Source organism: Fusarium flagelliforme (genome assembly GCF_020744385.1).
Source record: "Fusarium flagelliforme strain FIESC 12 MPI-CAGE-AA-0113 chromosome Unknown B0J16scaffold_4, whole genome shotgun sequence".
NCBI lineage: Eukaryota > Fungi > Ascomycota > Sordariomycetes > Hypocreales > Nectriaceae > Fusarium > Fusarium flagelliforme.
In genome coordinates this window covers 3,319,395-3,343,248 of record NW_025763506.1, presented here as the reverse complement: position 1 = coordinate 3,343,248, position 23,854 = coordinate 3,319,395, and the positions used below count along the sequence as shown (strand labels likewise).

Here is a 23,854-nt window from a genome sequence, read left to right as displayed (position 1 = left end):
AAATGCTGAATAGCAGCAATTGGTGCAGACAGCAAGTATAATACATAGAGACGATCCAAGGATCAATCTCTACATCCCAGGAGCAGTTTTGGATCACCAGGATTGGATCCGTCGATAGGCATGCCACTGGGGTAGCAGCCAAATAAAATGAAATTTGAATTGAATAAGACAATGTTACCAATCGTCCGAGAATGAAACATGGGAAAAGATCGTATGAAATCAGAGTCTGTGTACGATTTTAACACCGTCACTCCCTTTTCAAAAACATCACATCAAGTTCGATAATATCAACTTCTCTTCTTTTCCAGAGCTTGAAATGAAACAAAAGGCTCCTTCCCTGTTCTGCTTTGCAAATATGCTAATGTTTCAATAGGAGAAATCCAGGGGAAATGATCTAAAGACTAACGTCTAACATATGATGAAGAGAGCTTCTACAGAAATATTACATTATGTTCCTCCGATCACCTCGCCTCAAACTTGAAGCTCTTGACCACTCTCCAGCCGACTTCCTTAATCTATTGCCAAGGCTAATACTGGCGGCAGAAAACCCCTGCATTCGCGAAGGAATCACAGGCTCGACCCTTTCCCATTCGCGAGAACCCTTTCCATCATCATCGCTATCTTCCATGGCTGGTCCAGGCAGCATCATCAACTGTCTCTGCCCTTTGAGCATAGCCCCCTGAAGTGCTGCCCATGATTCAACTTGGCCGTCCGCTGCCTCTTCCACACAGTTGCATTCATCACCAGCAGGGCATTGCGTCTCGCCGGCAGCATGCCACTCTGCCAGACATGCCTCATGGCTGGCACAGCCGCATGCTAGGCAGGGGGGAAACAGCGCATCGACAGGCTCAAGGCAATATACGCATGTGAGCTGACTCTGGGTCTGATGGCAACGATCACATGTGCCCACAGCGCCACCGACCTTGGGGTCGCTAGACGTGTACCTAAGAGGCTCCAACTGAATTTCATGTATACGACACATGCCTGTGACATCCAGACCACGACCCGATGCGAGCAAGGCCTGAAGCTGATCCTTCTTACCCATAGCAATAGGAGAGGAATTGGCGTGATGACCATGGCTCTTGCCATGCGTGCCATCGTGTCCGGTGACTGGATCGTGAAAGTTGTCATCGCTATGTCCACTACTCATGTCCTCCTTGAGTGAGTTAAACTTCATGATTTCAAGTCTAGCAAGTGGTTGATTCCACATTTGTAGCATCTCGGCGTATGTGTATCGATAGCGAGCATGGACATCTGACTGGCTTGACTCGAGCAATGGTATGTTCAACCAGCCATCGTCGTCAAACGCAGTTTGATCCTCCATCGTGACCGAGATCTTTGTAGGAACGAGGGGCAGAAAGTCATCTTTGCGAAACTCATCATCATCCAATGACACTCTACCACCATTAGAGTCCATCGCAGTAGAAGCGCTCCATGTGACATTGCCTGGAGCTAGACTACTGAGATATGTTTCAGCAGGGCTTGGCTTCTTTCTTCCGTGATTAGGAGGAGAAGACGAGCTTACTCCTGCAAATGAACGTGGTAGATTAGCAGCGAAAGCCGACGCCAGACCAGAGTTTGCTCGGTTCAGGAAACGAGTATTTGGAGATGTGGACACGCTGGGTGGCGCCTCAACATCCCCCAGATATCCTTTGAATCTGTTTGGTGGTGTTTCGCCGCAAGAGTATGAGTTTGATGTTGCGTCTCCAGCCCACATGCCATCGTCAGATGCTTGCGATCCTGCATAGTGGACAGGTGTATGCACAGTCATTGGTGTGGTGATGGCTGAGTTTGTATAACTGCGACCTCCAATGTTCCAGAGCGATGCGTCTGTTGGAAAGTAGTCCAGCGAGAATGCTGGCGCTTTCATAGGAAGTGGAGTCTCGGGCTGAGGCAGATGCGACTCAAAATATGCCACACTGTCTGCAGCGGACGACTCGCTGAATATGCATGATAGCATTGCTAACATCTGGATATCTGCAATGCTTTCAAAGTATGCAAACAGGTCCATGATGAAATCGCGAGCCAAAGGGTGCCTGCCCCATTTTACTCGGCCGGACAATGCACCTTCATGTCTATCCCAGAATGAATCGAGGGGGGAGGTATTGGCATTGCATCTTGAGACTACATCGTGAGCAATCACCAAGATAGAGTCACGCCTCTGGTTATGAGCAAGAAACTCAAGCGGTACGCCCTTTTTCAGCAACAGCGCAAGATATCGCCAGACGTCAACTAGATCACGAGCGTTGTACTTCTCGGCGACCTTCGCATTGTGCTCACACACTTCAGCGCCATCACCAAATATCGCATACTCACGCGCGAACTCTTCCTTTGAGGGAAGAAGAGAACGGAAGTCATGTATCGAAACGAGGTTCTTTGGCCTACCAGGCCGGCGACGGCTTGTTCCGGTACCGGTACCGGTACCGACTCCCGTTCCACCACCACTGGACCGTATGGATCGATCCTCGCTCCATGTCTTCCTAAACTGACGGCTTGGATGGTACCAGAGACTTATCTTGTGCATTGAAGTAGATTCTGAATCGCTCGAGGATGACGAAGATGAGGATGATCCTGAGGCAGAGGAGTCAGAATCACCACTGGATGCAGAGGTGTCTTCTGCCATAAATCGCTGACGGGGACTAAGATCATGTGCGATTCTGCCAAAACCAGCAAAAAAGGGTTCCCCCTTTGGTCGCTCCCTATAAGCATCCATTGTCGTTGTGAACAAAGCTCTTGCCTTTTCCTCCTTCGAGGGGAAGAAGCAGACCAGCCGTCCGTTATGTGAGAACCTCGCACCGCACGTTCTAGGTGGCGGTGGTACAATAGTCCTATTTGGAGGCGCAAGTGCAGTATCAAGCTCATTGTGCGGCGGGAGTTCTTGAGACATGGATGCTGAACCGCCTGCGGGTATGTCTTCGTCGGATTCGCTCGAGCTCTCATCAGCCAAACCATCTAGTTCATCGTCAAGGTCCCGAACATTTTTGAAAAAAGTGGTACTGCTTTCAAGATCAACCTCGCCTAGGAGATATGTAAAAGCAACCTCAAGACAGTTCTGTTTTCTTTGCAAGAACTGGTCCGCGAGTTGATGAATTTCGCGATCAATCTTCTTGTGAGTTTCTGCAGGCATGAAAGACGATTTTTCAACGAAGAACTTTGGTGCCTTGGTCTTGGGGTAACCAACTGGAATATCGATGCGAACCTTTATAAAGATGGTATCTCCATCAGCACCCCAAGGTCCATTCAATGAGGCGTTAAGGGTCATATTGTCCATGTTGATATTATCCCACTTTACTTTAGGGAGCTGATGGCTAATACGCAGAAGTTCTTCTTGGATGGTATCGGGTTCAGCCCACTCGTCATCCGGATATCCGTGGCCAAAAATACCCGAGTCTTTCGACAAATGTCGTTTGGCGCTTGTCGAAGCCTTTCTCTTGGTCATAGCAATTCCCTTCATCCATCCTATTTGTGATTGATTACGGTCGACGGCTTTTCCTGAAACCTTGGCCTTCATTGAAGGACCACGCCATGCCATTGACGCACGATGGCTCTGAGTAGTCCCTGATCGCATGCCTAGGGTCAGGGCACTTTGTTTGTGGTAATTGGTACCAGGGCGGTGGTCGCTCATGGTGGCAGATTTCCGATCACGGTCTGTTGTCTCGTCCACTGTACGGAAAGTCTTATATGTAGCACCTTTTCGTGTAAGGCTGATGGCCGGATCCGCCGGTATCCCGCGCTTGTGTCCGATAGCAGCAAAAGTCTTGGGCTCGATACATTGTAGCTTGAGTTCGTTATCTGTGCCCCAGGAGACGAGCTGGAATTCACGGTTATCTTTTCCATCATCGGTTATGCCGCCACGGCATCTCCACAGGAACTCTTTTGCTTTGTGATCCCCATGCCCAGGCCAGACATCAATTGGTTGAGTTGTCAATTTTGAAGCTGGATCGAAACGAGTGTCGTAAAGATAGAGATCACCTGGTTCGTTCTGAGGTATGGCCAAAAGACCGTGTCCAAAGGGGGTATGGCGAGCTCTCCATACCGGAAAGCCAGTTTCGATGGTGTGCTGCAGGGGTTCCTCTGCGGTATAATCCCAAAAGTTGATCCTCTTGTCGATGGAACAAGAAACAATAGATTTGGGATCTGAGCGGTTCCAATCCAGACCGTATATCTTGGATTTGTGGGCCTTGATGGATTTTAGAGGCTCGGAAGAGCGGCGTTCGTCCCAAATGTGCAGCCATCGATCATGGGCAGAAGCAAGTATGTGAGATGCCTGGCGGTTGTATTTGACTTGTGATGCACCAGCGGTCCAATCGCAGAAAGTCAGAACGGGCTGGCGCGGCCTTCGAAGGTCCCATGCGTGGATGTACCCATCTACAGAGCAAGTTGATAAGAGATCGGGGTGGTGAGCAGACCAGTTGACATCAGTGATGGCACGGCTATGACCTTGCAGTGAGTGCTCAATCGCGCCCGAACTGGAGTCTTCCCTACGGTTCAGATTCCATACAAGGGCACGATGGTTGGCGGCCGAGACAATCCAGTAATCGCGAGCAGCAAAGGGAGACCATTGAACATCCACGACGAGCCAGGGAAGACCATGAGTTCTCAATCTTCGAGGAGGGCTATACGGCGAGTCAAGGTCTATAATTGCTAGCCCGTCAGGCCTATTCAAGGTCAGCTGGACGAGTGCACATACAGGTAGTATTCTTGGACTCACGAAGCCAATGCGACATCTCGTCCAGCAGGAGAGATGGTGGCTGAACCAACTAGACCATCGACGTGAATGGTACCGTCAGACTCGAAACTCTCGCTATCATAGGCTGACTTGATAACCTTGCCCTTCTTAGGAGCATCGGCGAGTTGGTCGAAGGATGGCATATTGAAGGGTATTTGGAGCAACTATCACAACGTGCCTCATATCGTACGTAAGTCGTATGAGGTAGGAATGTGATGTGATATACGGCGTTCTGCCACTGAAGAGCCTCTGGTCATGTCATCATCTGTGAGAACCAAGAATAACAGGGTACTCTTTCGAGGTCCAAAAACAAAAAGAAAAAGAAGTTGTAAAAGGCTATTACTGGATACCCGCGGGTCAGTTTAAAGCAGCCCAGTAGGTATAGTAGGTCTTGTTCATGAAGTTGGTAGTGAAGCTCGCGTTCCAGTGGTCGGGATTGATATGAGGTGGTCAAAGCGCATTATCTACGACGTTCACAGGTTGCACAAGTACCACCCCTGCTGTTTGACGTGTAAATGTACATCCCCCGCCATCATTAATTGGTCCTGGGCTAGCACCTGACGGACTAGGAACCTTAGGTTGCCTTCTTGGTCCTGTCCTGTAAAGGTATCGGGCATATGTCGTGAGACTTCTTTTGGTATGACAGCCTGAAGGGGAGGTATCGAAAGGAGATAATGTATCCGTATAGGTAGGTAGGTAGTTAGTAGGTAGCCATTATGAGACTGGACTTTCTTTCCACTACTACTAGGTATTACTGAGTATTTCCTTCGTAACTTGATCAGTTTGCATTTGAAAATATTGAAAGGTCTGCACCAATCATTTTTAACCACCCTCATTGATTCCCGTCTTCACCTCTGGGTTACCTACTATCTATCTTAGTCGCACCTTGGTAGTTACTAACCTACCTACCCAATATCCCGGTCTGGCCTGCCCCGCCATAACCTACCTGCCTACTACCCAACAGCATATACCTTAGTAGGTAGTAGGTAAGTGCCCGCCTTATTTCAAGGATTCAACTTCATCACGACCCTTCACTTATCACTGACGCAGAGGCTACAGCCACACGACACGATACCAACGCTCACCAAGCCGAAAGACGAAACTCGCGCATACATCTGCTATAAGATTCCACACACCCCAAGCCGCACCAAATTTCCAGATGGCTCTCCCGAAGCGCATTATTAAAGAGACAGAACGGCTCATGGCCGAGCCGTAGGTCACCCATTTCCAAGGACCCTGTCTTGCGCCCTGAAATCGCATCCTAACACCACTCGCAATATAGTGTTCCAGGAATCAGTGCCGTCCCCCACGAGGATAACCTCCGATATTTCGATGTTCAAATCCACGGTCCCGCTCAGTCTCCTTACGAGGGTACGTTCTTCCTCGGTACAGATTACCTCGTTCAACTCTGATCTCATGTCTAGGCGGTGTCTTTAACCTTGAGCTCTTCCTGCCCGACGACTACCCCATGACACCTCCAAAGATCCGATTCCTTACCAAGATCTTCCACCCCAACGTTGATAAGCTTGGACGCATCTGTCTTGACGTACTCAAGAGTGAGTTACACATCGAGACTAATACTTAGAGGCCGCTCAGCTGACAAATGCTCCAGACAATTGGTCCCCCGCCCTTCAGATCCGAACTATCCTTCTCTCGATCCAGGCTCTTCTTGGTGCCCCTAACCCCGACGATCCGCTCGCTGCCGATGTTGCCAAGAGCTGGAAGGAAGACGAACAGGCGGCTATCGCGACCGCCAAAGAGTGGACCGCCCAGTATGCGAAGCCTTGAAGGGAGTGCGAAGCGATAAGAAAGAAGTTTTTTTAAAAAAGAGCAAGACTTGGACGACCTCATATAACTACGTTAGAAGTACAAATACTGGGGTTCGGGACCAAATGATGTCTGATGGAGAGCCTTCCTATCGTCTTTTGGCTGGATACAAGAGCACTTGCAAGTTTGCGCTTGGCGTTGTCTTGTAAATATGAGAGTTTCGTCTACATAAAAAGAAAGAAACAATGATTTTGGCAATCTCATGTCCGACAGATCGTGGTTACCAATAGTAGGTATGCGGTAGGTGTATAAAAATATCTTCGGTGATGCCGCGTTTCTAGCATATATCCCTCGTCAACAAAAGTCGACAAAGAATCGAATATATTCTAAACCTATATCTATGCCCAAATCTTATGCCAGCCACAGTCTACCCGTCGATATGTTTTACACTCGATTTCGACAGGGTTCACTTCTTCTGGTTGAAATTGCTTTGCAACCTTAGTACCTACTACCTAGTCAATGACTTGGAAGGAAGGAATAGCGCGGCGCAGTGTTCTATGTATGAGGGTTCCCGGTTGTTATTAGGTACATACGATGAGTTGTGCCCTCAGATCTTCGTATCACTGCTAAAGCATAGCAATATCTCAATACTCAAGAATAGATGAGTGTCAGTCATCTCGTCTTTTCCTGAGACTCCAGGGGCAGGTGCTTGAGTACCGCGGCTTCATGTGGCAGAAAGCATGGCAATTGCCCAAAGACTTGCGGATGAGTATGGATGGAAGGACGAACATAGGGAAAATGACGTTCTTGGGGGAAAAGATAAAAGGCATTGTCTTTAAACTCTTATAGCTTGTTAGCTATCTGAAGTCCAACGGTAGTTACAATCAGTTATCGAGAACCCACTCTAACCCTTCAGTCATATGCTTCTCGCATACCAAAGCAAAATCCAAATGAGGAGCTTTGAGCCAGAAGGTATGCGGCCATCCAATTTCAACCTGCACCTTAACCTCTACATTCGCCTCTTTCAGGAGCATCCCGTAGCACAGTCCATCCGAGTATAGGGTGTCGTTGGAAGCAAGCTGTATCCATGTCCGAGGATGTTGCTTCAGCTCAGCCTTAGTAGCTTCCAGAGGCAACTTATCAAGGCCATCCCGTGGCATGTCCCGATTCAGATATCCGTTCAAGGACGTGATGAAAGTAGGAGACACACTTGTGTGATAGGGACGTAGCTTCTCGGGTACGAACTGCTCACCACTGGCTCTGTCGGCTGTGACAGGACATCTCAGCAGCAAACCATGGATCGATCCTGGAGGGACGGCTTGGGCTACTGCCGAAGCCATCTGCCCACCACTTGAACTCCCAACGACAACCACTCTCACTGCTGCATTCTGTAGCGTCTTGAATGCATCCAAACAATCTGAGAAGCATATCTTGGCTTGGTGCTGCGGAAGCAAGCGATAGCCCACCGAGTATAGACGGATCTTGGCTATGCCTGACTTGACGATACGTCGACAAGAAAGCTCTTCGCTGTCTGCCTCACCAACTTTCAGTCCTCCGCCATGGTAGTAAATTATGACAACCTCTGGTTCGTCACTCTCATTCTCTTCAAGTCCGAGTTGTAGGATTGGAATCGGATGACCATCTATGGTGGAAGACACTGTAAACTCTTTCTTGGTGACACCTTGGGACAAACAGTGGTCTCGTGCCCCGGGAGCTGTCATTCGTTTGTAAAGATCACGGCATTCTAGGGCATAGGCTGGTTGTCGCTCTTCGATAGTGTTGAATATCCGGGTAGGACCTCTCATCTTGACCTCTTCCTCGTATTTCAACCATGCGGTATTCAGCTGGGGGGCTATTTTGAAAACATATCCATTGAGCACAGGATCAGGGAAAGCCATGATGAACCAACGATAGCAGTATCTTCATCTTGCTAAGACAGCGTTTAAGCTGACGGGTTGCTAGGTATGGTGGTGTGGTAGCATGGTAGCACAAAGGATGTATTCAGGCTAAAGTAGTGAACTACCATACGTGGTGAAGGCCACACCTCAAGGGTTTTAATATCACGAACACAGGTCTGTATCTCACGAGCTCACCGCAACAATGACTTGAAAACTTACTTTCCAATCAAGCATGTTTCCATCTATACCTCAAGCAGTGGTTGAATGTACGATTGACTATATTCATCCTAGGTATAGTCAAATTATAATGATATACCCGGAGTAATGACCCCGGGATATAGGGTATGTTACTTACTCAGATAGTTATAGATGCAATGGATGTCATTGACCCCTGTATATAGCCCATCTCATACCATTTACCATTAACCATATCCTTGTTCTATTTGTGAGACGAAGGTATGGTTGGCAAGTAGGAACATTGAGCGGCAGAAACAAATGCTAGGCCAACCTCTATTCCATGAGAAGGTGTTGGGCAAGTATGTCATAGCACTCTAGTAAGGGGCTTATAGTGACGATTAGAGAGCAACTCGAATACCGACGGTCCATAAAGAGACATATCTTAATGAGACTGCACACTACGCTGTTCGATTCTGTGGCGGATCTCAGGATCGGAAACACGAGAATGGTAAATAGCATCAAGACTCATGGATGCAGGATTGACTCTTCATTCGAAACGAATCTTAGCCCAACGTTGCTCCAAGCATTGAGCATGTCTTTGACGCTGGGCTACATCCAGGCACTGCGGTCCAAACTGGCACCGTTTAACGGATAAGATATCATGAACACAGGAAATGTTGTAGCTGCTTGGGTATGAGGAAAACCTGGGGTTTGCCTCCAGTTCTCTCTCTTATCTACAATGCTAGAGTACACAACGCGAAGGCGGAAAAGGAATATCGCAGTTCGTCTAAACCATAGCCAAGTCGCCGAACTTCTCCTGCAATGGGTGTCAGCACTGTCATATGTTCTGAAATCTGAGCGACATACCTTGTAGCCTGGCACCATCCATCGTCCCTTGGAAACGAGTTGATCGGTCTTCTCGTCGATGGACTTCTCGGCAGCAGCAACCTCGTCCTATACAATGTGAGAATCGGTCCAGTGGTTTCGGATGTGGTGATACGTACGACAGTGAGGTCCTCGAATGGTCGGGCCTCCTCAATGTTCTTGAGAGTAGCGGCAAGGTCCTTGAGCTCGAGGTCGACGGCCTGCTTGGTGGCCTCAGCGTTCTTGACGGCCTCAGCCTCAAAGGCGTCGATGGCCTTTAGCTGTCGGCTGACATCGTAGGTAACGGGCTTGAAGGCGTTGAATCGCTTCTCGATCTCGTCGACGATGGCCTGGTTCTTGAGAACGGATCGGTACTGGGAGAAGTCGACGGTAGTGGGCTGCTCCTGGAGCTGCTGAACCTTGCGGCGGACGTCCTCGTTGCGCTTCTTGAAGGCCTGCAGGGAGGCAACGGTCTGGCCACGGAGACCAAGGGAGCTGGTGACCTTGGTCCAGTCAAGCTTGAGAGCTGCGCTTCGCTGTCGGAGAAGGGGAAAATTAGCTCATGACATCGTGGGACGTAGAGGCGCGCATTGGGGACCGGGAAAAAAGTTCAACAGCATCTGCGATCAGTCGCACGCGCCAATTGACGAATTGAACTTACAGTCGCCATTTTGAGGAAGGTTGCGATGTCGAGAGAGCGGAGAGGATGATCTTGATTTGGTTGTTTGATGACTTTGCCGAACGTCCAGGGAACTACCGGGCGCTAGCAAGTCACGTGCACCAACTTCGAGTATCCGGGCGGCGGGCAGCGTTTTTGAACCCCTCATTGATAAGTTAGGTACCTAGGTAGTTTTGATAGATCTAGGTTGGGGCTCAGATTAAGCTGAAAATTACAATTACAATCTAGAGATGAGACGACACCATAGTAAACGGGCTTCTAGCCTGTAACCATTGATTTTGTAAATATGCAATGGCCATCGTAGACAACAGCAAAACTCATGGCCGTACTAGTATACAACTTGGCCAATTTATATAAAGATCAAGTCACTATTGTCTCCGGTTCCAAGAAAACAATTTCAAACATTTTCACCAAGACAAAAGTAATGTTTGACGGATACGGGTTGTTTTCCCTTTAACTTTTTCCGTTGTTTGACATCAACTCCATTCCGCAGGGTACAGTTCGCCCAGACCTAATAGAGCCCAATGTTCGTCCCATGCACATGCTGTTGTGGAAGATGGTCCGGTCAAGACCTCATGCCTAGATACTTAGAGCCATGATGGAATTGACAATATCGTTGTCGTTCTCCTTCAATGCCTTGACTGCCTTGTTGCGGCTGACGTTGGCTTGGGTCATGACAAGCTCGATGTCCTTGTCCTCGAGTCCAGAGGCATCGACCTCCTCCTCCTCATCCTCCTCCTCCTCATCGTCGTCGTCCTTGTCTTCCTTCTTCTCATCGGCCTCGGCAGCCTTGCTGGGCTCGCCGTGGTTGTGGCCAGAGTGGTCCTCAGCGTTCTGGGAGGCGAGCTGAGCGGCGGCAGCTTGTTGAGCGGCAGCGTTGACGTCCTCGATCTTAGCCTCACCGAAGACACTATATATTATGTCAGAGAATAGTTTCAAAAGTCGATTGCGAGACAACTTACATGTAGGTGTTGCTGTTAGGAGACTTGTAGACCTCGGGGCTGTTGATGACAAAGAGGATCTGGAGCACGCCGGTTAGCACCGTTCCTCAATTTACCCCTCCAATCTTTCTCCAGGACTCGTCTTCACTCACGTTCTTGGGACGGCGGAGAGTGACACGGGTGATGCCAGGGATGCGGGTGAGGTGCAGCTTCTCGAGGGCCTTGCGAGCCTTCTTCTCGTTGCGGTTGTGGATCACGGTAGAACCAGCGGGGAGCTGACCCTCGCCGACCTCCTCGACCTCGGAATCGTCGCTGGAATCATCCTCGTGGTCCTGGACGGTGGTCTTCTTGGGCTCCTCGTCGGGGAGTTCTTCAACGCGGGGGTTAGACATTTTGGCGACTGGTGCGGGCACAGATGTTAGCAACTCTAGCTAACAGCAATTCTCTGTCGAGGTTTTTGTGGCTTAAAAATGCTCCCGCGACCGCAAAAATCGAGAATCAAATAACACGGTGACCGAAACGGCATGTGCGTACTTACTTGGTTTTCTGATCCCGGATACGGCGGTTTACTGGCCTATTCTCTCACGTCGTCGTTTTGTGATGGGGATCTCGCACAGCGATAAATCTAGGGCTTGCTTGGTGGGAGGTGGGAACTAATCGTATTAGGTAATCAAACTTTGCGTAGAGGTAGTTAGGTACTCCTCCCGCCGCCTCCTCCAGATCGAGTGATGAGGGACGGAAAATAATGGACATTCCATGGGCAGGAATAATGGATTAAGGTTAATATGGAGGGCGATGTTGAGCAATTGGCAGCAAATTAGGCAATTAAACAACATATTGACTGATAGATGCAAGCACGGCGAAGATTAAGGGGGTATTCATTTCATTTTTATTTTGGCTACACTTCACAGAATCCATGTTCTTTTTGATGCTCCTCATGCTTTGAATTCAGTTGATCTCAGAATTTCCGTATTGACGCCGTTCATCTTTGACGATGAAATGTGGCATACAGCCTTCCAGAACGGAACGAAAATGGAATCCAGCAGCCTCTATACAGCCGTGATTGTGTTTCGCCTGTTCCGTGCCACTTGATCTAAACCCGACTTTCAAGCACCTCCGTGACTCCAGCTAAATAACCCATTTATGCGGAGGCCTTGACCTTGGCCAGAGCCTTGCGCTCCTCGAATCGTCGCTGCTTCTTGAGTCGGAGAACCTGGAAACGCTCGAAGTCGGTAAGAGCCTTCCTTCGCTCCATCTGGTCCCGCTTCTTGGCCCAGTTGGTCTGCTCCCACTTGGAGTCAATCTCGGACTTCTCCCAGAGCTTTCGGACGGTACCAGTTCGAGAGCCGCGGTTCAGACCCTCGACAACGAGAGAAGAGAGGAGAACCTTGTTGAGGGGAACGGCTTGTCGGGGAGTAGCGAGGCTAGCGTTCGCGGAAGGACCGTCGACGAGAATCTGTGGCGAGGGTCAATATCGTGTATCGCGGCAACTGAAGCAGGCAAAACCTACTCGCTTGTGGTCGATGATCTCGACGATCGTGGCCAGGTGGCCAGCGAAGGGGTGGTCGCCGTTGATAACAACGACTCGGCCAACCTCAACGAGGCGCCAGTTCGAACCCTCAATGACTGCGTCGCCCATTGTGACGGTGATCTGTGTAGCGGTCGATTAGTCGAAATGTTCAAAATTCGCGCGCGCAGTGTTTATTCGGATTCAACTGCGATCGTAGGAGTCGAGGTTCATACCAGTTGTCGATTATGCTGTCCCGTTAGTTGGTTGTTTGCTGGAGCCGCGGACCTTGAAATCGCTAAGGACTTTTTGATGGTGGGTAGAATAAGAACCTGTGCGTGCCTGCCCTAACTTTCGGTCTAATCGGTCGGATTAACCTTCCGCCGTCCCGAACTCGAACGAAGTTTCTCGGTACCAGTGCACGGGCCCAGCCTGCGAGAACTTCAAAAGAAAATTTCTTGTTGACTTTGAATGTTCTGCAGACAAGTTCCCTTCATTTCCTGAATGAAGAGCTGAACAGAGCGAAAGTCAGCGACGCGACGCATCGAGCGTATCAAGGTAAGCTTGCAGCATCTTCTTTTTCCACTCTCTTTTCGCGTTAGGATGAGGTAATTTGCGATTGATTCTGCTTGATGGCTCTCTTTCGCCGGAGTAGCTAAGTCGGGCGGATAGCTGATATTCAATTTCTTACATATTCTGAAAGCACCACATTTCTCATTTTAGTCTTGAAATTTTTGTCATGATACAAAGAGACTAACAAGACTACAGTGATACACTCGGTACTAGTACCTCACTTCTGAAACTTGCATGGTTGCTTTACAGCAGTCCTTAGATAGCTAGCTATATTATGAATATACTGCATGATTTATTCCCAATACGCACCTAAGCCTTAAATCCGTGATATGTTATGGTACTTCTATGATCTTTACATAGCTTGTCCTATATACACATAACGTCGCATGATCAGTCGTGATCGAATTGGACATTGTCATTGTTCATGTTGTAATGGTTAAATTTGGCTTCAATTATTGTTCATTAATTCATCCCTTCCGCATCATTTGCCTGCAATGATGAGGCCGTGATCTATGTATTGTTACAATTAAGCCTTGCCCTTGCGCTTCAGCTCCTCTTCCTCCTCGGCCTGCAATTCGGCGTCAACCTTGGCGCCCTTGGAAGGCTCGTTACCGTGAGCGCGAGCCTGACGAGTGATGTTAGCATTCGATGTCACGACTGGATCTCGATTGGACTTACAGGCAGGGTAGGGTCCTTCTTTGATTGGGCAGTCTCAAGATCATCACCATCCTCGGACTTCTTCTCCTCAGCAGCTAGTCGGTTGGCGATGGATCGCTCATCCTCTGCGAATATTTGTTAGGGTCAAGTTCTTTCTTTTCTTCGTTCTGTAAGTTCTTACTAGAGTCGAGGTTGTTGTGAGAGTTCTCCTTGCCCTCGTTGTAAGGGTCGGACTCCTGGGCCTTGCGCTCGGCCTCAGACACGTTTCGCTGGTCGCCAGCCTCGTAGACGCCACGGTTACCAACGTTGGAGTAGCCAGACATGATGAAGGTGTGAGAAGTTGTCTTTTTTTTTTGTTTGTGAGAAAGATGTAGAGTGTGAAGAGTTGAGATGAAGTGTGTACGAGAAAGGCTTTCAATCGACCTCAAGACCTTTTTGTAGTTCACGCTTTCGACGATGAATCGCTGCTGCCAAGTCGCACACGCCTTCTCCACAACCTGACTTCATAGAATACGTCATGATAAAAGTCCTTGGTCACAGCAACAAAAGAATATGCATTGGATCGCAACACATACGTCATAAAAGGAAGCAGAGATTTAGCTCTTTCTTTAGGGTTCTGCAACATATGCTTGTTGCAGTCGATCTCTTAGCGCAAGGCGGTCCTGCACAGCAGCTTGGCGAGGCGGCTCTCCCCTGATCGTCTTTAATGTATGAACAACCACGTGAGAATTTATTTATTAGTACATATCTAGCTACCTAGGTGAGTAGGTAGGCAGGTAGTTATAGTAGTTAACAGGTATTGTTGATATATCCGAATGGATGACTTGAACCTTCGCGGTATCACTAAGTACCTACCTTCGTAGGTAGGTACGGAGACATTGGCTTTCACCCAAGCCTGTTCGTTTTGCTACGTTCCTTCTCTACCTGTGCACCTACTAAGGTTGGGGATCATCTGAGAAGTCCAGTCAGTCGATACTACACTCGCCAGAGGCGGCCTTTTAAATAACCTAAAGATATGATTACCTTGATTACGATGTTTCCTTTTGAACTCCAAAACTGATTGCAACTGTTTAGACATATGGATACTTGAATCGTGACTCGGCCCATCAAACGACATCTGTAGACTCTCCGACTATTACATGGGCAACGGTGCGCGTCTTAGAGTACCTTCCACGAATTCACATAAACAACGCTTGATAAGATCTTTTGAGGGAGACAACTAGATTTGCCAGTACATCTTTCCCCTGCGATGTCTACCCTGGGATACCGCGTTCAATAAGAAGAAAGTCAGAAGCTGTATCATCCTGGACTTTAGCAGAGCAGATGAGAATGTAATCCAGATAGGCCATGAGAATGATAGAATATGTCTCTATTACTACTATGCCTTTTGCTCCTATTAGTATGGAGTTCAGTATTATGCTATCTCCTACCCCTCTAGGTAGGTATGGGTTCAGTACTCTACTCTAGGTACGTGCCAACACCAAACTGAGGATAGGTACCTAGCGGGTTGTGGTGGGGTCGTGCACGGACCATACAAACGCCGAGCCATTGAGCAAGTCATATGGATTTCGGCGTGACAAGCTTCACGGAGCTATACCAAATCAGAGCTCCAACGTGAACCTCCCGAACAATTGTGATTTCTCCTTCATCGTCTTTTAACAAACATCTCACAAACGAAAAAATAAGAAACAATGTTTCGCTTCGTAAGTTTGCAGCTTGCGGTCCATGAAACTTAATTGCTCACCAAGTAACAGCACAAGACACTCGATATCGTGACAGTCTTTCATAAGGCTAGCTCTCCAGCATCCGTGAGAGTTGCAAACCTCCTCAAGCAGGTCTCTGCCAATGCATCTTCTGGTGCCACTCTTGACCAGGCGAGCGATCACTCTGCCCAGACCTCTCCTATTCGAGAAGAGTTTGAGCTTAACATTACCGAAGACCCCCCTACAGACGACCAGGTTCAGACGATCCTGGGGTATGTTGGCGCCAGTGGTATTCCTAAGATCATCAACGGTGCAAACACCGAGAAGGATGCTCTTAGAAAGTTTAAGGAAAGTAAAGAGAACTTCATTCGACCAGTGGTATGTAATAACTATCTTACTGTGTCAGCACGTCTGGACTAATATCATCTCCAGGTTGTAGACTGGAACAACGGCAAAGCCATTGCTGGTGATAACGAGTCGGAGATTCTTAAGCTTCTCAAGCAACAGAAGTAATGGTTCCACTTCAGAAACTCTAAAGAAATCCAACATATGTACCCTTCAGTATATAGGTACTCTACAAATGACCGAGAGACTGGTGCCGAGTCATCTGACCCATTGCCCTCGTGTGAAAGTCGATCAGAATGGTAGCTCAAGCAAAGTCTAACCAGCTAATCATACTCCCCAAGTCCAAACTGCAGCTTGTCATATGGGCACTAGGTCTATCATAATATCGTTTCATGAGTTGTAAGTTTCAATAACCCTATGTACCAATAAGTGCTCTCAACCACGACAAGAAACCAGCGCCAAAATTAAAGTCGATCGAATTCAATTGCATTGTTATTTAATCAAGCTAGGAGAAGGCTTCTCGGACGAGCAAGGATCTTGAATACAAACAGTCTTCACTGCGGGTGACGTGTCGAGGTGGTTATGTGCAGCGGGGAGCGGCAAGCACCCATCTTAAACTTGCAGTTGATATGGTTAATTGCATTCTTTGTGTTTGGACGAAGCACCACCAAAACTAAAACACACCTCGAGTTTTCATTGCCCTTTTCATGCAGGTCAAACTCTGACTTAAGCACTCTAACTCGAGATCGGTAGAGCAAAGACCACCCATAGAGCTAAGTCTCAGGAGCTGGATCACCTTTGTTTTAGGATCTTTATAGCCTGCACTTCCCAACGCAAACAAGGCCTTCTGGGCTTAGAATACATTCACCTCTTGCCACCTGCTGGTAAGTGCCAGCGTCAGTTATTATCACTCATTAACAGTGCAGTGCAGTGCGGTGCGGTGCCAGTGACCGCTTAGGTAGGCAACGGCAATAGGAGTGGATTCGTTGAAATTTATTCTTTTTTTGACTTTACACCTTTCTCTTTTTCTCCTACTTTCTAATCCATTCTTCTCAACTCCGGCCCTTTTCCATCTGCTTATCCTGAGGTTCTGCCATCTGCGCTTCCTTACGTTGCATCATCTTGTGTTGAGCTGTTGGGAAGGAGCGACATTACCTCTTCCTCCACCTTCCATACTTCCACTCCATCACTTCACTTCGACCTGAATAAATTTGTTGTTGCTCATCTTTACACTTGAGGGCTTTCCTTCAAAGGTAGGCATCTTCCCCCATCCGGCATGCTTTGATCTGTCTTTGTGGGCGTTTTACTTGACCGCACTCAGAGGCACGATCAAAAGCAGAGCACAGCGCGTACCTTGACTTGGGACGACTACATTCAATCTATCATCTACTAACAGATTCTCAGTGAGCACCATGGATCAGGCTCATCCCGCCTCTGCGGGTGGTCTACCACCCACGGGGCCACCACCTCCGCCGAAGCCGGTGCTGGACCCGAGCCGTGTTTATGGCAAACAGCAGGCACCCAATTTACGCGAAGCCTTCGATGAATGCTACCCCAATGGCCTTCCCGTTTTCTATAAGATGCTCCAGACACCCAATTCCCAAGGTGTTCCCCAGACTTACCTCGAAGACTACCTTCCCGTGGGATTCTACACGAACCCTCGGATTGAAGCCGGGGCCATCTTCTCTACCAGGCACCGAACACAGCCGTTCCGTCCTATGGATCATGTGATGCCTCAACGTCGCATCCACCTATGGAGCGGTGACGAGATCCAATACGTTTGCAACTCGCTGCGCAGGCTCTACTGGCATTCCATGAAATATATGCAAAAGCCCACCTGCTGGGATGACCTGTGGTCTTACTTCGATACATTCGACATTTACCACTACGGAGCCATCAACCTCTGGAATGTGTTGAATCATCTCTATGATGAGAATCAAATCATCGCCTTCGATGTGAACAAGCGTGTCGCCTACGAAGTCGGCCTGTGGCTTGACGAGTGGTTGTGGAAGGAGCACAACGACCAGAAGCACAATGGCCAGAAGCTCGAACAGTGGGACACTACCCAATCTATAATCTCAATCTTCACCAAAGAAGACTGGAATGAGATCGGCAATTGCGATGCCAGTCAACTAGCCCTCCTTGAAAAGGCCCTTAAGCATCGTTACTCTTTGATGATGTCTCCTGAAACATTAAGGTTGGGTGCCAATGCGAGGCCGAAGCATCTTATGAAATCTTACGCCGACGATGATCCTGAGAACTGGCTTGGTATGTAAAAGTCATGAGAAAAGCTATATTCAGTCGGAAGCTAACAGGGTCACAGCTGGTCAACGAATTTTTGAACCTTCAGGCCTTCCGTCGCAACCAGCCGCAGAACCTCATCGCTGTTCGCCAACCTCCAGAAAAGCTTCCGCACCTATTCTTGTACAGAATGGCAAACATTTCTATCAACCGCCACCTGTACAGCGTCCACCCAGTGCAGTGGAGGCCTTGCAGCAATCCGCCGCCGCCGGGCCGGCCGCTGACAGCAACAGTGAGAGAGTCTCAACGAAACAGACTGACGAAGGCGACCCTGTGGCTCGGGAAACTCTTCGTGTGTCACCTAAAATCAGGTCCAAGTCTACGGAGCCTTTCCCCTCCTATGTTGTGCCTTCACCACAGAACAATGAAGAAAATGGCCAAGCAACCGACTCATCAACGGCTGGCAAGAAGATGCTGGTTCAGAAAGATGGCCGACCAGAGAAGCCTGATGTACAAACCCCGACAAAATCTAAGCGACAAGGCCGCGGTAATCCCAGGGCAACTCGAGGAGCTAGCAGGTCATCCGTGACGGCATCACTGCCATCATCAGCTGTCATGGAATTCTCAAACCTGGCTACTCCCCAAAGGCCAACCAATGGCGATGAACAGCGGACTGGCCTCAACCCTTCTCTCAGTAACCCGGCAGCTGTTTAGAGAGCAGCGCAAGGCAACTCGAGCCCTTTGAAGGAGGACGCCAGGTCATTTGGAAAGCGAGGAGACACAGAGTCACAAATTGATATTTCCAAAGAACCTGAGAAGCAGAAACGATCAAGTCAGTCTCTTGCTCACTCCAGTACCCAGGAGCATAATGATTTACAATTGCTTGGTGATGTGGGTAGCTTCAACCACTTGCAAAGACCAGCTCAGAACCTCCAAACATGTCTCGTGCCTGGTGCTTTTGCAGAAGGGACAATCCAGCTAAACAATACACATAACCCTCTGGGGATTACCTTCCAACCTCCCGGAACCTTCAATCCCGTCACCCAAGGGGGCTATCCTGTCCCCGAGCAGACCACTGGTGCCTCAAGTGGTCTTGGATACCGCCATGCAAGTATGCAGCAACCACCTGTACTCCAAAAGGGGCTTGCTCCCTACCGGAGCAGAAATGCTACCAATTCTTCCCGCCTGGAGCGTTTCGAGCCAAATGACAACCGATGGCCCCACCACCACCCTGAGAACTTCACCAATACGAACCCTGTCCTCAGCCGTGGTGGTTATCAACGTGGTGGGCGCAAAAGTGCGGGACGTCGTGGTGGCTATAACCAGCGAAACGCAACGGCACCGGTTACGCAACTTCATTATGGTTCTGATTTTGCTCAGAAGCAGCGTGACGGAGGCTCATGGAGGAACAAGGGACGCCGTGAAGGCTCGGACCCAGTCCACGTCGTATGCCAGAACGTTCAAGATGACTTTACCATCAAAGATTATGTTCATTGCTCCTGCCAAATGTGTGAGGCTCGCAACCGCTCTATGCATGTCATTGCGGAAGCCCAGCAGGACATACCAGTAGCAGATATGCAGTCACGAATGAAGTCAGGTCTATCTGAAATATATGGTTTTGTAGACGGGGTGTTTCCACTGGCATCCAAGGAACCAGGCCGCTTTATGGTCCGGTAGGTTGAATCATAAACCTCTCAGACGAACGGACCTTACTGACTATATCAACAGATTCAGACGCCCCTCTTCTGTCGGTGCGGCGCTCACGGTTGGTGGTGGAAAGATGCCTGAGCAGGGTCTATCTCTTATCTTCTCGCCAGCTGTGCGTTCCAAATGGACACTCTCTGAAAAGGCACCGACTCGAGTAGCCTCTGGCCAAAGCACGGGTCAGCACCCTTCATCCTTGCCTTTCTCACCGTATCCGTTCGGTCTCGTGATGTCTGGCAATGCTCAAAGCGCAGCAACAACCCGCCATACTCCGCCTGGGATGCTTCATCCATCTGTGGCTAACCCAGCAAATGCTCAAATCTGGGATAAGGGTGGTGTCCAGCACGAATTTTCGACAGCCTCGCAGCCTTATGTCGTGAATAGATCATCTGCCCTTCACCAATCGACGACAAATATGACGCACTTTGTCCCACGCGTGCATTGCTTACCTCAGAACCAACCTATTGTTGCAAACGATACACATCACTACAACGATTCTACAGCCCCCATCGAACCACTACAAACAAAGCCACCTGCGGAGGAAGCGCTGGGTGACATCGATGACCAGAATCGACGTGATCACGACAGTCCGAGAAGCGACGGAAGCAAGACTACCGGGGCCAAGCCTCGAGTTTCACTGCCTAATACTCCCACTAAGGCTTCTATCGGCCCTGAGGAACCGCCTGCAGCACGTTTGGCAACCATCGAGAAGAGTATAGAAAACCAGACCGGTGCAGAAATTGAGTCTCGGCCTCAACCTTCTGAGCCATCCCCTACTATGGCTACTCATACTCGCGCACCCAGTGTCTTCACTGAAATCGAAATCAAGGAGAGACGTCAAGCATGGGCAAAGATCCCTATGCCACTGAACCCCCAGCGACCCAAGAACCTTGAACTAACCAACGCCAACAGTCGCACCGTCAAGAATGATGGCAACCCAGGGGCTTCCGAGGATGATAGGCGCGAAGCTTATGCTACTGGTTCTGAAATGTCCACTCCGACCCAAACCGTGACGTTCACTCCTGAAATTGGAAGCGTATATGAACAATCTCCCGACCAACCAGTATCTCGGCCTGCGCAAAAGGATCCTCCTTTGACGCAGTCTGGATCAGTAGGACAAGAGACGGCGACTTTGAAGAACGATGACCGAGATGAGCCACTGTCATCACAGACAGATACTACATACTCTCCTGTCGACGGGGCTCCTCAACGACCCCCGCCAAATAAAATGAAGTTGTCCATGTCCGTCGAGAAAGACGCTCCGCTGTCAGACATACACGCGACGAACGAACAACCAGAGCACGCCCAGGGGGCTCAGACAAAAGGAAAGGGAAAGAGTTCAAAATCTAAATCGAAATCGAAATCGAAATCGAAGAAGAAGTCATCGAAACAGAAGACGATTACTCAAGGCAGCGAATCCAGCTCCCACATTCCCCAAAACGATTCTTTCTCGCCCGCTCAATCTATCCATGCAGCATCCGAAACCTACCAAAATGCTTCCATGCCAGCGCATCTTGGTTCCCTACTTAGACAAGTTTCAGAGAATGAATCTTTCGATGTTTCCCCTACCAAACGACACCACGAAGAGCCTGAGCAACAGCATTCTGCATCTGGTTCTTTCAAACGTACTAAGAAGCAAGGCGACGATCCAGAAACTAGTCTTCAATCGCAACTGCCCCCTCTCGATGAATTCGATTCACCTGATGAGGATGCACGTGGTCGCAAGGGATTTCGAGTGGGCAAGGGAGGTTCGCTGCGCATGGGCAAAACACGTCGACCTCGTCCTGTCATGATTGAGTCAGCACTTGCAGAGCAGTCGAAGGGCGTCGCGATGTCACCACCCTCATCTGACTTTGCTTTTCAATGTCAAAACGCCACCGTCCACGCTGGATCATCAAGCTTACATGGTCCCGACAACAGCGCAACAAGTCGTCTAAACCCGAAGGCCCAGGAGTTTGTCTCGCCATCTAGAGTGACACTCTTTAACGCGCAGGTACCTGCTGTCTTCTCCGAGGATGAAGTTTTCAAAAGGCCTGCATTAGATGACGCAACTAACCGTATCCGCAAGGCAGGCCAAATCGACCAGGAACCATTGAAGCCGGAAATTGGCAGCGTGGGCGCATCTCCTACTGATGATTCTATGCCATCTACAACAGCCACCTTGACCTCGAAACATCGTCGAGCTCTTTCAGAAGCAGCTCGGAAAGAGAACCACACAAGCGATAAAGAAGCTGTGTGCCATACACAGGCAAAGACGCCAGGAAAGGGCTCCAAGCGAGCAAAAGGCAAAGAAAGAGCCGCTACATTGAGCGCGAAGACAGAGAGGAACGAGGGCGAGAAGGAGACGACCCAAAATTCACCACGAACTCCTAAACAACATTACAAGACCAAGAAGCCTGGTCTGATCAACGACGATTGGCCATCTCTTCCAGTATCTCGGGATCGCGCCCTTTCAAAGCCGCAGACAACCCCGGTTTGGGGTACGAAGACGAAGACTGCTGAAGAAAATGGTGATGAAGACGAAAGCCACCCCATTACCAAATGATGAAAGACATCAAAGTGCCGTATCGAGAAGAATGAAGGAATTTGAGGAGAAATGGGATACAGAATATGAGAACACAAATGCGTTGGTTTTGGTATTGTTCACTCAACTTGACTCAAGGTCTACAGTATTACAAGGACTCCTAGGACAACAAAAGGACATGAATTTGTGGCACTTGTATTGGATGTGGACAACTTGGATTGTCCACCGGCTACTTCACGGTATTTGGGTTGCTATTGTTCTTTATCATAAGAAGACCTGAGACAAATGTTCAAGCGAAGAGAACATTATAGCCAGTATACTTGCAAAAATGAAGAGAGGTGCTGCCATATATTGACAAGTAAATGCCGTGATCACCCACCTCCTGCTGCACTCGAAAGTTTCATCATTTATAACGTTTGATGCTTGGGTGACTTCTCACTAATACAAGGCAGTTTGATCAAACAAAACATACTGGTTTCTAGAAGGCGAGCTGGTTAGAATGGAAGTTGTTCATGCAGAAGGTGCTTAACCAATGAGACGGGATAGTGGTTTAATGGTGATACAATGCTTTGTCGCATGCTGCTTTTGACCTTTATGTACATTTCATCGTCGTGGGGCCCGAATTCAGGACCATCCCAGTGTAATCCCCTTTCGCAAATATCAAGCAGTAATCGTTTATTGAGCAGTCTTGACCAGGCTAGTCACGGTGTCCTCAATCTCCTTGTCAGAAAGACCCTCGAGGATCTGTGACTTCTCAACACCTCGCTCTATATATAATATGTCAGTATTGCTGCGGTTTCCAGATGCGTATCGGAGGAGCTTCAGATGCTCTGGGATACCGACCGTATCGGGCAAAGACCTTGGGCTGGGTGCCGGCAGCTTCACGAATAAGGATGGGAATGTTGGGGTTGTTGCGCTTCATGGTAGGATACGATCGGGTGAGAAATGATCTATGTCGGCGCGAGTATGGGTCAGTCCATATGTTTTTCCAGCTCTATAATCATTCTGTAGTATTCCTGAATCGCTCGCGAACTCCAATTCCTCCAATTGACTTCTTGTAGTTGGCGCTCGGGAGCAAATGGTATGGTTTAAACGTACCGGACAGCCGCGCTCTGTTCCGAAGTCTGGCAAAAGAGGAATCGCACCTCGCGGAGTGATTTCGTGAAAGCGTACTTGGCCGACATGCTGAGGTCTGAGGAATTGAGCGGGTGGTTTAAGTCGTGGGATAGCGAAGCGAAGGAGTCGTCGGATCGGCCTTGACGTGATAAGTAATTGTGAGCTTGTGGTTGGCAAGGACCCTCAATGAGGCTCGGACGGAATAAACTGAGGGCGGGTTTGCATAAAAATCAGTTATGCGAGTTACAGAGCTGCATAACATAACTTATGCACAGCCTCCGGTGCCGCTGGCACATTTCCTCCACGTAGGTACCTAGGTACCCAGGTATAGTACAGTCTAAACCCCGGGCACACGATATCTCCGGTTTCCGGGCTTGAATCAAGTTGGGGTCTCCCGTCCCCAAAAGAATACAGGATTTAGCGCACCAT

General features: G+C 48.9%; 10 protein-coding genes across 10 annotated transcripts; 3 read left to right on the top strand and 7 right to left on the bottom strand.

Moving 5' to 3' along the window:
- Positions 1-442: 442 nt before the first annotated feature.
- On the bottom strand, positions 443-4,872 carry B0J16DRAFT_267794 (uncharacterized protein; the record flags this gene model as incomplete). Its single annotated transcript, XM_046123460.1, has 2 exons — positions 443-4,658; positions 4,712-4,872. The coding sequence occupies 2 exons, from the start codon at positions 4,870-4,872 to the stop codon at positions 443-445; spliced, it is 4,377 nt and encodes a 1,458-aa protein (XP_045983310.1).
- Positions 4,873-5,489: 617 nt separating this feature from the next.
- Positions 5,490-6,888, top strand: B0J16DRAFT_305189 (ubiquitin-conjugating enzyme/RWD-like protein). Its single transcript, XM_046124740.1, has 4 exons — positions 5,490-5,941; positions 6,012-6,100; positions 6,154-6,285; positions 6,342-6,888. The coding sequence occupies exons 1-4, from the start codon at positions 5,889-5,891 to the stop codon at positions 6,515-6,517; spliced, it is 450 nt and encodes a 149-aa protein (XP_045983309.1). The 5' UTR covers positions 5,490-5,888; the 3' UTR covers positions 6,518-6,888.
- A 367-nt stretch (positions 6,889-7,255) lies between these two features.
- B0J16DRAFT_342337 (Alpha/Beta hydrolase protein) lies at positions 7,256-8,498 on the bottom strand. Its single transcript, XM_046127897.1, has one exon. It carries the CDS (start codon positions 8,392-8,394, stop codon positions 7,381-7,383), a length of 1,014 nt encoding a protein of 337 aa, XP_045983308.1. The 5' UTR covers positions 8,395-8,498; the 3' UTR covers positions 7,256-7,380.
- Positions 8,499-9,200: 702 nt separating this feature from the next.
- On the bottom strand, positions 9,201-10,105 carry B0J16DRAFT_399527 (uncharacterized protein; the record flags this gene model as incomplete). Its single annotated transcript, XM_046132447.1, has 4 exons — positions 9,201-9,388; positions 9,439-9,525; positions 9,576-9,938; positions 10,097-10,105. The coding sequence occupies 4 exons, from the start codon at positions 10,103-10,105 to the stop codon at positions 9,359-9,361; spliced, it is 489 nt and encodes a 162-aa protein (XP_045983307.1). The 3' UTR covers positions 9,201-9,358.
- Positions 10,106-10,284: 179 nt separating this feature from the next.
- B0J16DRAFT_342333 (nascent polypeptide-associated complex subunit alpha) lies at positions 10,285-11,872 on the bottom strand. The gene is made up of 4 exons (XM_046127896.1): positions 11,594-11,872; positions 11,208-11,455; positions 11,077-11,135; positions 10,285-11,024 (listed from the first exon to the last, which is right to left on the bottom strand). Exons 2-4 carry the CDS (start codon positions 11,445-11,447, stop codon positions 10,694-10,696), a joined length of 630 nt encoding a protein of 209 aa, XP_045983306.1. The 5' UTR covers positions 11,448-11,455; positions 11,594-11,872; the 3' UTR covers positions 10,285-10,693.
- Positions 11,873-12,980, bottom strand: B0J16DRAFT_342331 (ribosomal protein L14-domain-containing protein). Its single transcript, XM_046127895.1, has 3 exons — positions 12,799-12,980; positions 12,566-12,706; positions 11,873-12,511 (listed from the first exon to the last, which is right to left on the bottom strand). Exons 2-3 carry the CDS (start codon positions 12,692-12,694, stop codon positions 12,197-12,199), a joined length of 444 nt encoding a protein of 147 aa, XP_045983305.1. The 5' UTR covers positions 12,695-12,706; positions 12,799-12,980; the 3' UTR covers positions 11,873-12,196.
- Positions 12,981-13,500: 520 nt separating this feature from the next.
- On the bottom strand, positions 13,501-14,212 carry B0J16DRAFT_138670 (uncharacterized protein). Its single transcript, XM_046121850.1, has 3 exons — positions 13,974-14,212; positions 13,814-13,917; positions 13,501-13,760 (listed from the first exon to the last, which is right to left on the bottom strand). The coding sequence occupies exons 1-3, from the start codon at positions 14,113-14,115 to the stop codon at positions 13,662-13,664; spliced, it is 345 nt and encodes a 114-aa protein (XP_045983304.1). The 5' UTR covers positions 14,116-14,212; the 3' UTR covers positions 13,501-13,661.
- A 1,271-nt stretch (positions 14,213-15,483) lies between these two features.
- B0J16DRAFT_320438 (thioredoxin-like protein) lies at positions 15,484-16,008 on the top strand (the record flags this gene model as incomplete). The annotated part of the gene is made up of 3 exons (XM_046125570.1): positions 15,484-15,495; positions 15,547-15,873; positions 15,928-16,008. The coding sequence occupies 3 exons, from the start codon at positions 15,484-15,486 to the stop codon at positions 16,006-16,008; spliced, it is 420 nt and encodes a 139-aa protein (XP_045983303.1).
- Positions 16,009-17,252: 1,244 nt separating this feature from the next.
- B0J16DRAFT_399523 (uncharacterized protein) lies at positions 17,253-22,721 on the top strand (the record flags this gene model as incomplete). The annotated part of the gene is made up of 4 exons (XM_046132446.1): positions 17,253-18,108; positions 18,164-18,775; positions 18,803-19,754; positions 19,810-22,721. 4 exons carry the CDS (start codon positions 17,253-17,255, stop codon positions 22,328-22,330), a joined length of 4,941 nt encoding a protein of 1,646 aa, XP_045983302.1. The 3' UTR covers positions 22,331-22,721.
- B0J16DRAFT_138627 (thioredoxin-like protein) lies at positions 22,658-23,690 on the bottom strand. Its single transcript, XM_046121849.1, has 3 exons — positions 23,408-23,690; positions 23,153-23,259; positions 22,658-23,076 (listed from the first exon to the last, which is right to left on the bottom strand). Exons 1-3 carry the CDS (start codon positions 23,491-23,493, stop codon positions 22,985-22,987), a joined length of 285 nt encoding a protein of 94 aa, XP_045983301.1. The 5' UTR covers positions 23,494-23,690; the 3' UTR covers positions 22,658-22,984.
- Positions 23,691-23,854: the final 164 nt, after the last annotated feature.

Excerpts from the sequence above, each read along its gene's own strand:
- B0J16DRAFT_305189 (XM_046124740.1), top strand. The coding sequence starts at position 5,889 with ATGGCTCTCCCGAAGCGCATTATTAAAGAGACAGAACGGCTCATGGCC. Across the intron at positions 5,942-6,011 it reads GAACGGCTCATGGCCGAGCC|TGTTCCAGGAATCAGTGCCG; the intron begins GTAGGTCACCCA and ends CTCGCAATATAG. Across the intron at positions 6,286-6,341 it reads CTGTCTTGACGTACTCAAGA|ACAATTGGTCCCCCGCCCTT; the intron begins GTGAGTTACACA and ends CAAATGCTCCAG.
- B0J16DRAFT_342337 (XM_046127897.1), bottom strand. The coding sequence starts at position 8,394 with ATGGCTTTCCCTGATCCTGTGCTCAATGGATATGTTTTCAAAATAGCC.
- B0J16DRAFT_342333 (XM_046127896.1), bottom strand. The coding sequence starts at position 11,447 with ATGTCTAACCCCCGCGTTGAAGAACTCCCCGACGAGGAGCCCAAGAAG. Across the intron at positions 11,136-11,207 it reads CTCTCCGCCGTCCCAAGAAC|ATCCTCTTTGTCATCAACAG; the intron begins GTGAGTGAAGAC and ends GGCGTGCTCCAG. Across the intron at positions 11,025-11,076 it reads CCTAACAGCAACACCTACAT|TGTCTTCGGTGAGGCTAAGA; the intron begins GTAAGTTGTCTC and ends CATAATATATAG.
- B0J16DRAFT_342331 (XM_046127895.1), bottom strand. The coding sequence starts at position 12,694 with ATGGGCGACGCAGTCATTGAGGGTTCGAACTGGCGCCTCGTTGAGGTT. Across the intron at positions 12,512-12,565 it reads AGATCATCGACCACAAGCGA|ATTCTCGTCGACGGTCCTTC; the intron begins GTAGGTTTTGCC and ends CCCTCGCCACAG.
- B0J16DRAFT_138670 (XM_046121850.1), bottom strand. The coding sequence starts at position 14,115 with ATGTCTGGCTACTCCAACGTTGGTAACCGTGGCGTCTACGAGGCTGGC. Across the intron at positions 13,918-13,973 it reads TCACAACAACCTCGACTCTA|AGGATGAGCGATCCATCGCC; the intron begins GTAAGAACTTAC and ends AAATATTCGCAG. Across the intron at positions 13,761-13,813 it reads AGAAGGACCCTACCCTGCCT|GCTCGCGCTCACGGTAACGA; the intron begins GTAAGTCCAATC and ends ATCACTCGTCAG.
- B0J16DRAFT_138627 (XM_046121849.1), bottom strand. The coding sequence starts at position 23,493 with ATGTCGGCCAAGTACGCTTTCACGAAATCACTCCGCGAGGTGCGATTC. Across the intron at positions 23,260-23,407 it reads GAACAGAGCGCGGCTGTCCG|ATCATTTCTCACCCGATCGT; the intron begins GTACGTTTAAAC and ends GCGCCGACATAG. Across the intron at positions 23,077-23,152 it reads CAAGGTCTTTGCCCGATACG|AGCGAGGTGTTGAGAAGTCA; the intron begins GTCGGTATCCCA and ends TATTATATATAG.